This window comes from Habropoda laboriosa, unplaced genomic scaffold, assembly GCF_001263275.1.
Source record: "Habropoda laboriosa isolate 0110345459 unplaced genomic scaffold, ASM126327v1 scaffold34, whole genome shotgun sequence".
NCBI classification, from domain to species: domain Eukaryota; kingdom Metazoa; phylum Arthropoda; class Insecta; order Hymenoptera; family Apidae; genus Habropoda; species Habropoda laboriosa.
In genome coordinates, this window is record NW_017100142.1 from 1,026,123 (window position 1) to 1,037,476 (window position 11,354).

The window sequence follows — 11,354 nt, forward strand, 5'->3', positions numbered from 1 at the left end:
TGTAGGAAAAACCAAGCAAAGTTCCAAAGAGAAAGAAGTATGTAAGGAAGAGATTGAACAGAGACCATCAACATCTTGTAATCAATCACAAATTATTTCCAGCAAAGTTACAAAATTTCAAGCTCATGACAGCATTCGGAAGCTTGATTTCGTTTCAGAAGTACCATTTAATTCTAATAAAAATTACGCTAAAAATGCGAATAAAATAATTAATGGCACTAAAATCAATAAAAAGTTAATATTAGAGGAGCATAGAGATATTAGAAAGGTACAAAAATCTTGGAAATCTCATATTAGAAACGGTATGATATGTAAATCTAAACAACAAAGAACTTTATGGACTAAAAAAGATATTAAGACTGTAACAAATGCGAAATATGTGAATGATATCGAAATGAGAAATTTAACTTCGTCGTCCATGTCTATAAAAGTGAATTCACCTTGCGGTGAAGAATCGGAAGTACAAGAAGAGGATGAGATAACGACAGAAAATATTGCAGAAAGAATAAAGAAGAGGAAAATAAATACGGACAAAAGAAATTCAAATAGAGTATCACCTTTAAATATTGATTTAGAAACAATCACGAAAAGAAGCACGAGAAAGAGAGTATGCAGGCAGGAGGACCTTGACTATAAAATGACAGATGAAGTTCCTGTTGCAGTGCAGAAGAAAAGTAGAACTAAGTTTACTAGAACTGCTTTACCGAAGTCGAAGCAGCAAAGAGTACGTTCAGCAAAACAGCCTGGTGCAGAAAGTTGCGAACAGAGTGATGTCTCCATAAGGTTGAATTGCCAGATTAGTAATTCTGGTTTGAGAAAAACAACCCGAAAGATAAGATACACAAACAGTTCTATAAATAGTGAGCCAGATGTAACGTACGAGAAGCAGGACGGTAACAATTACAATTCATCTAAATCTTGCAACGAAATGCAAGAGTGTATATCATCAGAGAATAATAACGCTACCGGAACAAGTACAATCGTGGAGAAAAATGTTCTCTCAGACGAAGAAATTATTAAAGAACAGGAACGAATGGAGAGGTTAGTTATACAAGAGAAAGAAGATTTCGAACTGGCGCGAAGATTGCAAGCAAAGTTTGACGAGATGGAAAGAATAGCTGGCCGAACCAGACGATCAAAGAAGGCGATCGAAAGTGAAACGATCGAATTAGACTTGTACAAAATCGATGCCGGGAGAAATGTACAAAAAGCAATGAATATGCATACTGCCAAATCATCGATTCTCAATCATACTATAAACACTGAAGCTAAGAAACGTGGTAGACCTCCGAAGCGTGTAAAATAAAATGATCTACCTACACGGGTCGTTATGCCTACGAACTGCGAACCTTCCAAATGGATGTTCCTATAAATTATAAAAGAAAGGTTTGAATTTCACCTTGTACAATATTTTACTTATCTTAATCGAATTATTTGCGTGGCTTGATATGCGTACCTGGATATATTAGTGCGGCCGTAAACAAGAACGAAAGATTTTAATGCGTTTAGGAGGGTGTTTAACGAATGTATATAATCGTGTTTCGTAATATTTTTTATTTACATTCGACGTTAGTAATTGACGTACTATCTCAAATTACCGCAAGATGATGAACCTTTTTCGAAAGCAAAGTCTGTTCTACATGCAAATTTTTTCTCGAACACTTTTATTCTCTAGCCCCTTTAAACTGTATGATAATTCATGAAAGATAAATTCGACTTATGTATATATATATATTACACACACGCGCAAACACACACGCACACAGACACACAAAACACACACACATTCGATATATATAAAGGATGGAATTCTTGAGATTAAAATTATAGCTTTAAAAGAGTTACTATGTTTGAAAATGATATGCAGACTACGGTAGTACTATTATCGTATTTTTTAACGAGGTGATGCAATGCGAATGCGGTTAAGTAAATCTTAAGAAAAGCAAAATAACCAAGCTGTAAGTTAGTATCGTTTGGAATGCTAGCTTTTTTTCTTTTATATAAAAATAAGAAAAGTGTAGCTGTAATATAATGTTTGGCAGATTATAGACTAAGCAAGATTAAAATACGTTTTATAGAACATTTTCTATGTGTAGTATCATTTATAGCGACTTTGGTTATTGGTTGTTTTACAACCGAATGCATTTGAGGTTAAAGGTAATTAAGAAAAAAATAAAAAATAGTCGCAAGCAGGATCGTACTTTGAAAAAGAAAAAAAGAAAAAAACAATAAAAAAAATGAAATCAGTTGCGAATCGTACAAGGCTATTTTTCATTTAATCTTAGGTGCTCGTAGTGCTTTCGATTTTTAATCGAACGTAATATGCAGATATATTTTTTTACACAGCAGCCTCGCACTATGAACCTGCGATACCTTTACTCTTTGTACTTCACCTTTAAACACGTAAATGAAAATCAGCAAACATCAAACGTATTCATAGGATTCGTGAAATTTTCTGAAGATAATTTCCTGATGAATTATAATTGCCTATTAATGCTTGCTATTTAATACGTCCATGTAAGTTTACTTGTCATAATTTCCTACATATATTTTCATTGTATCTTGTGTACGATATCACGGTATTTTGTTCAATGCAAAGGGGGATATGCGAAGATCAGTCAGTCAGTCGTTTAGAATTTTATTTTCGTAGAAAGGAAACTCTGGTATCGTACGCTTCGAAATCATATTGCGAACAGTGTAAGTCACGAGCATTTAATATCGCGCGCGCGCAATATTTGAATTTACTATACGTACAAGAAGCAGTTTTTCCTTCCATTTCCTTTCCTTTTCTTTCCTTCTCTTTCCTTTTCACTGCACTTTAATATTGGACCTTGGGCGAAATAACGGTTAAAATTTTGCCGAGTTTCGTTAGCAGTACGGAAAATGAAACGCTACAGCCATAAACTATGCTTTGTTCGGATAACTTCGAGCATGTGGTCTACTAATTGTTATTTAAATAGAAATTATGCGTTTATAGTTTTGAACGAATTGCATTGGCATTGATGGAGTACAAGTTATTTCTGACGTAGGAGGAAAATCGAAACGATAGTGTAACTACGTTCCATCTTTTAACAAGTAACTACTCGAAAAGAATTGATGGATAGCATGGATGTTATTGAATTACTGCGACGAGCTTTTACACTGCATAGCGGTGCTGTGCCATGCGTGTTGTTGCGCGACGACAATAGGGCAGTATCTGTCAGATTTACTTCTTACTCCGTCAATAGCGATGATAGTCTTTCACTTTTTTCGTTTATATGGATAGTAATTATAATGAAATACTGCATACACTAGTTGATATACACGTTCAAAGGAAACGTATGTTTGTAATATTTGAAATATTCCAAGAGGACATTAAATCGGCTAAGATTGCTCCGTATACGACTTGTCGCGTAATCGTACTAAAAAATACGCAACAACGGAGCTATGGAATAGAAGATGTGTGGATTTACGCTAAATAAACTATGAGATTTACGAGAATGTATAGAGAAAATATTTACATATATGTAGATGACTACACGGTATCGTTGTCGAACAATATCTACGATTAAAAAAACTAGCGAGAGACACGTATAGTCGAAATTCGAGAGTGGAAGAACGAATAGGAGAGTAAGGTAAAGACGACATGGATTTTTAAAAAGTCATTTTTATATGCATCGCACGACTTGCAGATAGGAATAATGTGTATCGAAAGTAACGGGAAGCAATTACCGATTACATATTTCGTTGTACCACTGTTCTTCCTGATACGTTTTATGTACGAACACGAATAAACGGATGCAATTATTCTACAAAGCATTTCTCGTTATGTAATTGCATATCGGTGACCGATTCCTCGACACGAATCCATTTACTACGCCAACCATCACCATAAAACTTTCAATCGAGTTTAGTTATCGACCACACTTATCGATCAGTTGTAGAATTAAGCCTGTTACACGTAACAATCGAAATTGAAATTTACAGTCCAATTATTGAAAATGGTTCGATCGTAAAATCCGTGCTTATGATCGACGTGTAAACGCTTAGTAACATCGCGCGTTACATCATCGATCTATAATTTAATATTGAAAATATGATAATGCGTATGCGCGCGATAATTCGGTCAAGGGTATTGCAGAGGTAAATATCCTAGCATACGAGACTTAGATAACAACCTTTCGTCACTTACGGTTCCATTCTCTTTCTAAAGAAACTAAAGAAACAACTTTGGACTCGCTCGAGTTACTTTTCGTAAAGTCTGACCATGATAGTGGAACGTCAGTGAATCTTTCGCATCAGTTGTTTACGAGGAGTTATGTTTCCAATAATTAACAAGAATAATTGAGCAACACCTTTGAGTAATTCGTTGCACGTTACACTCGCGAGTCACGTGAAATAGCACGATAATAAATTTTATACTAATCACTACAGAATAGGTTATTCCCGCATTTCCTATAAAATAATCGTGAATTATTCCATTTACGATTGAACAGTTACACAGAGCAGACGTAATACATATTTTCTACACACACACAAACATATATATATTTTTTTTTCCTAGAGAGAGAGAGAGAGAGAGAGAGAGAGAGAGAGAGAGAGACGCGATGGGATCACGTTGGACAAGTGGTTGAAAAGTAGGCAGAAGAAAGAAGAAAATGCTACTGGACAAGCCGCGCGATAGATATGCTTGTTGGTAGTGAAATAGAATATGTATAGTATGCGAACGAATGGAGAGAATGAAATAAGTAGTGTGAGTAAGAAGCGGTAAGACCAAAAGAAAGAAATTGCGATAAACGGTAGAGAGATGGAAGAGGCATAGAAGTGTAGAACCACGGCGGCTGCAACGTGACCGAAGGACCACGTGATCATGTTGGCCAATTGGAAGGTACGCGGGGCCGCGGTCACGTTGCACTCGGCGTGGCTCCGCGTCCCCCTTGCTCTTATGGGCTATCGCCCCTTCTCTATGCTTGCTGGTCAACATTGTACGTTGGCATATGCGTACAACTGTTCCTTGTACGCGTTCCGTATCCGTTCGTCGCAAGTTTCAACAGTTTTCTTTCTTTCGGAAAAACGTGGACGAATATCGTTATCCAAAAAGAGAATGCCTCGTCAATGTTTGAGAGTGACAAGGAACCTTGACGGTGCTTGACAATGCGATCCGATGTACCACCGTGATCTTTGTGCGTGTCAATTTATACTATCCCAACTTATTCTTGCGATATTCGCTGGTGATACATCGAACCAAGTGCGTACACGCTGTTTCCTCAAGTTCTGATAAACTTGTCCAGTACATTGAACAGCAGTATTTCGTTCGGATATATAGAATGTCTGTGCTTGCACACAATTGTAAGTATTTATTGGTTTAGGGAATAGAGTTGAAATCGCAAACAGTTCCTAAATCCATATCAGCTTTCTTTACCATTACCACCTTTTAATTAACATCTAAAATAACAACGTCGTTCTTGGTGTATTTTCTTCCAACTTGGTTTTCGTTAAACTGGAATTTTTCGTGAGAATCGATAACGGATTAAACTCGATATCGCATCGTAATACGTTGCCCTTCGCCGTCTTCGATCGATTTAAAATGTGTGTATTTATGTACATATATCTCGCAATTAGTATATTATTGAAATCGTTCCAGGAAGAGATACGTGAATGTTTTTTAGGGAAAAAGTTGCCTCTTCGAAATGAACAGTAAGAAAAATTGGATAGGTAGGTATATCACGTTCATCTTTTGTACGGTAGATTATTCGTTGCACCGATTTATCGAAAGCCGCTTACGTGACAGGCGCGTGCGCGCGAAACCTCGCGCCTCGCACCGTTCGACCTTCACGATATCCCCATGTTGTTATTTCGAGAAATACGCAACACCTTTATTAAGGCAAGGGAAGAAAATATAAAATAAAATAACAATTGAAACACATTCAAGTTAGAAAACAACAGCATTCTTTAAAAGAATTTCTGTGCCAGAGTTTATTCGATCAGTGGTTTTACTCTTTCGCTTCAATTTTATTTGAACTGAATCTAACGTACTGTGCTATCGCGACGATTGGACCTGTGACGACTGTTTTCTTCTTTTTAATCGTGTAATGTTGTAAAACAAATAGTAATAATTAGAGACAAATTTGTTCGATATCTCTCTCTGTTTTATCGACGGAACAACGATTCCGAGGTGTGAACTTGCAACAGTTACGTCACGATCTATCGAAAGAAAAACGATTATGTCAGCGGGTCAGTGTGTCGTGTCTACGTTCCCGCCTAAGTATAAGCACTTGTTGTTGTTCGTATATTACGGTTAATCGTGCAATATCATTTGACATCACTTTATTCGTTTTTGTCGCGTTACTGTTCATGCATATACTACATATATGTCACCTCACCACCTATTCGATCGAAATTATTTTTCATGCCAAAAACGTTTCGGTCGTTCAAAGGATTAAGAAAGGTTTTTTTTTTTATACAAAGAACGATTACGCTCCTAAATATCGCACTTTTGAGTCTAATTGTAAGGTAGGAAAAATTGTCAACTCGAGAAGCTGGATCGTTTCGTTTACACGCCATTCCCCGCCATTACCATTGTCGATGCTGTCAGTTCCCTTGCTGCCGTGGAAACCAAGTAAGGGATCTAGTCGCCGAAGATGCGCTCTTTCTTCGTTCTTCATCTTATCGTTACCACGAGTGATACTACTTTTCGTTCGAAATAGCTGATATTCAATAACCTCGACAAAATTTTGCAAAAGTTTTAAATAACAGTTCGAGACTTGTTTGAATATACATACATGAGTGTATTCGTGTTACATTGTTAGTGAGTTGCAACGTTTCCACGGAATACAGAAGTGGTGCACTTTGAATGAAAAGCAAATATGCGATAAGAAAGTAAATCGCATTTCACAAACGGTTGATTTCGGTATAATTGTAAATGAATTTTCGTAGACGACAAATGACGCCTACAACGAAGGCGTGCTGGTGGTTATCGATCGATCGATCGATCGTCCGTCGAAATCGATTCCTTAGGAAAATACGCGCGGTGAGGGGACGTAAAGAAGTTAAGCTGTTAACAAAATTTCATGTTCGGAGAAACAGGTATTATAATCACATAATTATATAACATGCGTCTATACTCGGGCATGACAGGAAGAGAATGCTAGTTACGTGAATGGATCTGGAATTAATTTACAGTTAACGAAGTTGGACAAAAATAAAAATCCCAGTCAAGAGGTGTATTGTTTGCTTTACGTTGTATCATCGATGGATTTCTATTTCATGGTACTCCTGTATCATTTTAATACATACCTCTGCGAGATTGTCTAGCAACGGATGAAAGAATATCAGTCGATACGATGATAATATACGATTCGTATTGTACGATTGCAAACTCTAAATCGGATAGAAATTGTGGAGAATTTCGAAGATTTGTAATTGTTTCGTTATTGTCGTCTATGAAATTGCATTAATAGTGCCTATATTTGTAGTTGGCGTGTTAACACGTATACTTTCACGAATATTACACGCGTGACATAATATCGCATTGGTGTGCAATAAGGCGAATCCCCTCCCTTGTGTATTCGAAATACTATGGATATAGTAACGTTCCCAGCAGCAACGGTACAAGTGTCAGCCTTCGTCTTTTGATTACGCGCTTCTTCTTTTTTTTCCACTTTCGAGGATGATTAATACAAGGTAAAGATGCCAGGTCGAACTAAAGCAAATCGGTCCAACTCTCTGCCAACAGATTGGAAAACTCGATTGGCCAAGTTTCAAGATGAAAATAAAGAGGAGAGAAAAGTAGCGAAGAAAAGGTAAAATTATAGGGGCACGTAATTGTTGTGCACGCGGTACCAATTCGTTCTAAATGATCGTACGAGTTCTTTTTTCCTTTTCCATAAATAGCGAAAAGTTTGAATCGAGAGAATAGTAGATCGATCGAGTTCGCTCCCGACCTTGATGACCTAAAAAGCGGCTCTCCGTTCGGCAGAATCGATTCGTCAGGATGACGGTACTTGAAGGCTGAGAAGATACTATTCGAGCAAGGTCGGGAAGGAAGAGAAGAGGGAAAAGAAGGTAGATCGATGGTTGTTTAAAAATGCGCGGGGACTTGCGCGTTCAGTTGAACAACACGTTACATTGAGAAAGAAGAGCAGACGGAAGAGAAAAAATGACTGGCAGTAGTAGTAGTGAACTAAATCCGGAAGTTGGGGTGCGTGGCGAGGGTGGAAAGCACACGGTTCATTGGTTTCGCAAAGGTCTCAGGCTCCACGACAATCCATCGTTGAGAGAGGGTCTCGCCGGAGCGTCTACCTTTCGTTGCGTGTTCGTTTTGGATCCATGGTTCGCCGGCAGCACCAACGTTGGCATCAATAAGTGGAGGTGAGTGTGATTCCTTCTTCCTTTTTCTTTTTCATCGTCAGCAGCAGCAACTGATCTCGTACTTTTCGACAGGTTCCTGCTACAGTGCTTGGAAGACCTCGACTGTTCTTTGAGGAAATTGAACTCGAGACTATTCGTAATACGAGGACAGCCGGCGGACGCTTTGCCAAAATTGTTCAAAGAATGGGGTACCACGAACCTGACCTTCGAGGAGGACCCAGAGCCATTCGGACGCGTCCGGGATCATAACATCTCGGCACTTTGTAAGGAGCTTGGTATCTCGGTGGTGCAAAGGGTCTCGCATACTCTCTACCAGTTGGACGAGTGAGTCCAAACGCTTTTGTTCGATTCATTATCTTCCAATTTGCTTTTACTATCCCGATGCTTCTTCTTCTCTTTTATCATATTTTTTTCGATTCTTCTCATTTGATTCGAACGATTCGTTTTGAACGATCCTAAGACCAAGATTGCAACGTTCTATTGATTTCGATCTAACAACAAAATAGCTGCAACTGATTTATCTATTTCTATTATATAACTATTTCACGTTTCAGGATCATCGAGAGAAACGGAGGGAAGCCACCGTTGACTTATCATCAATTTCAAAATGTCGTTGCTAGTATGGACCCTCCGGAACCACCGGTGTCAACTATTACCTCTGCCTGCGTAGGCTCGGCCTATACTCCTTTGAAAGAGGATCACGACGATCATTACGGCGTTCCGACGCTCGAAGAACTTGGTAAATACATACGCGTATGCGTGGTGTATATGATAGAATCGAAAGAAGAATGTTCTTTGAATTATCTGTCGACAGGCTTCGACACGGAGGGACTCCTTCCACCTGTATGGGTTGGAGGTGAGAGCGAGGCTTTGGCACGGCTGGAGCGACATCTCGAAAGGAAAGCTTGGGTGGCCAGTTTCGGAAGACCAAAAATGACACCGCAATCGTTGTTGCCCAGTCAGACCGGTCTCTCTCCCTACTTACGATTCGGATGCCTGAGCACTCGACTGTTTTATTATCAACTCGCCGATCTCTACAAGAAGGTACTCTTCTTTCTGTTTTGCTTTCTCGAAAGCTCTGGGCATCTTGGTGTAAATAAAACACAACTATCTAAACTTGTAGATAAAGAAAGCCATACCGCCGCTGTCGTTGCACGGACAGCTTTTATGGCGCGAATTCTTCTACTGTGCCGCGACGAAAAATCCAAATTTCGATCGGATGCAGGGTAATCCGATTTGCGTGCAAATTCCTTGGGACAAAAACGTCGAGGCGCTCGCGAAATGGGCAAACGTAAGTGTATTTAAAATATCTCTGTCCCGTTTGCAAACGATCGATCGAAAAGGCATTCGAAAAAACGAAGAAGAACGTTTGTCGAACAGGGCCAAACGGGATTCCCGTGGATCGACGCGATTATGACACAATTGAGGGAAGAAGGTTGGATACATCACTTAGCTAGACACGCTGTCGCTTGTTTCTTGACCAGAGGCGACCTTTGGATCTCCTGGGAAGAAGGAATGAAGGTAAAATATCGCGTAAAATGCGCGTTTCTCTTTCCACTTTTCCTTACCCTTCTCTCCCTTTTACATTTCGTATTCGTACAACAATACCTATTCGAATCTTCCTCAAGGTGTTCGACGAGCTGTTGTTAGACGCCGACTGGTCGGTTAACGCTGGAATGTGGATGTGGCTATCGTGTAGCTCTTTTTTTCAACAATTTTTCCATTGCTATTGTCCAGTGAGATTCGGTAGGAAAGCAGATCCGAATGGCGACTACATTAGGTAACCTTTGTTAATTCTCTTGTCGCGATATAAGAATCCTTCCATCACTTTTCTTTTCCTATTGTATTCTATTTTATTTGTCTCTATTCTAACACCAGGCGGTACTTGCCGATACTGAAAAATTTTCCCACGAGATACATTCACGAGCCATGGAACGCACCGCTTAGCGTGCAACGTGCAGCCAAATGTATCATCGGCAAAGACTACTCACTGCCAATGGTCAATCATAGTAAGAGCTCCCGGATCAACATCGAGAGAATGAAACAGGTCTATCAACAGTTGCATAAGTACCGTGGAAACGGTGAGTACTTGGCTTAAATAGAGTTCAATGTTACATTGCGATGATATTGTTTCTTTTTTATCGTTACAGGTGCCTCCCTTAAAGGAGAAACTGTTGGTAAGTACTCCCTCTCTCTCTCTCTCTCTCTTCTCTCTTTCAAAAGAAAGTTATAGCAAAATATATATAATAGGAAATGTTTATATAAGGTTTACTGAACACGTTACCACCGCCACCGCCACCTCCAGTAAAGAAGAACGAAGAGGAAAAGAAAAAAACGAAGCAGTCTCCAGCACCTCCTTCGGAAAATCAGCCGAAGATGGAAGGTGTTTCTAAAACAGTGCAACATCAGCAACAGCACCACCATCAACACCAACATCTACATCAGCATCAGCATCAACACCAACATCAACGTCAACAATAGCGGTGGGTGCAGCGACGTCACGGCAACGATAAGGCGACAATCCGACGGAACGAAATCACATTATTTCCCATCTTTGTTTAATTCATACTTATTTATTTATTTGCCTTGCTAATTTAACGACTGTTTGAAAATCGCTACGAATCATCGTGTTTCACTGCAACTTATCGTAATGCAATTGCTCTATCTTTACTTCGAGAACAGTTTAGTTTAAGAAATTCTCAACAACGAATGCGACACGGTTGCGTTGGATACGTTCGGACGATCACCTGTATTTCAAAGTACATTTCGTAATAAGAAATACGTGGTCCGTTTCGAGAATAGAAGAGTAGTAGGTGAGGTATGAATTTTATAATTCTTATCGTTGTACATAATACACATGCATCGTAAATAGATTTTTCATGGAAACACTCGTTTAACGATTATTTTCCTCGATGCTCTTCCAGAGCAACATCCTACTACTTACCACCCGGTTAAAAATGTTTCGTCGACCGTTCAAGCTAGAAGAAGGCGAGGTCGAAAAATAG

The 11,354-nt window shown here is 39.1% G+C and overlaps 2 protein-coding genes across 2 annotated transcripts in view; both read left to right on the plus strand.

The window, feature by feature from the left end:
• LOC108572131 overlaps nucleotides 1-1,775 on the plus strand; it is a 3,511-nt gene extending 1,736 nt beyond the window's left edge. The window contains exon 4 of the mRNA XM_017934328.1: nucleotides 6-1,775. Within this exon, the coding sequence (XP_017789817.1) occupies nucleotides 6-1,306 (1,301 nt within the window). The 3' untranslated portion in view covers nucleotides 1,307-1,775. The remainder of the gene's footprint in view (nucleotides 1-5) is intronic.
• A 3,258-nt stretch (nucleotides 1,776-5,033) lies between these two features.
• On the plus strand, nucleotides 5,034-11,131 carry LOC108571943 (cryptochrome-1-like). The gene is made up of 12 exons (XM_017934104.1): nucleotides 5,034-5,328; nucleotides 7,648-7,781; nucleotides 7,873-8,349; nucleotides 8,422-8,673; nucleotides 8,904-9,088; nucleotides 9,164-9,393; nucleotides 9,473-9,640; nucleotides 9,730-9,870; nucleotides 9,978-10,129; nucleotides 10,228-10,430; nucleotides 10,500-10,526; nucleotides 10,616-11,131. The coding sequence occupies exons 3-12, from the start codon at nucleotides 8,138-8,140 to the stop codon at nucleotides 10,828-10,830; spliced, it is 1,785 nt and encodes a 594-aa protein (XP_017789593.1). The 5' UTR covers nucleotides 5,034-5,328; nucleotides 7,648-7,781; nucleotides 7,873-8,137; the 3' UTR covers nucleotides 10,831-11,131.
• The last annotated feature ends 223 nt before the right edge of the window (nucleotides 11,132-11,354 follow it).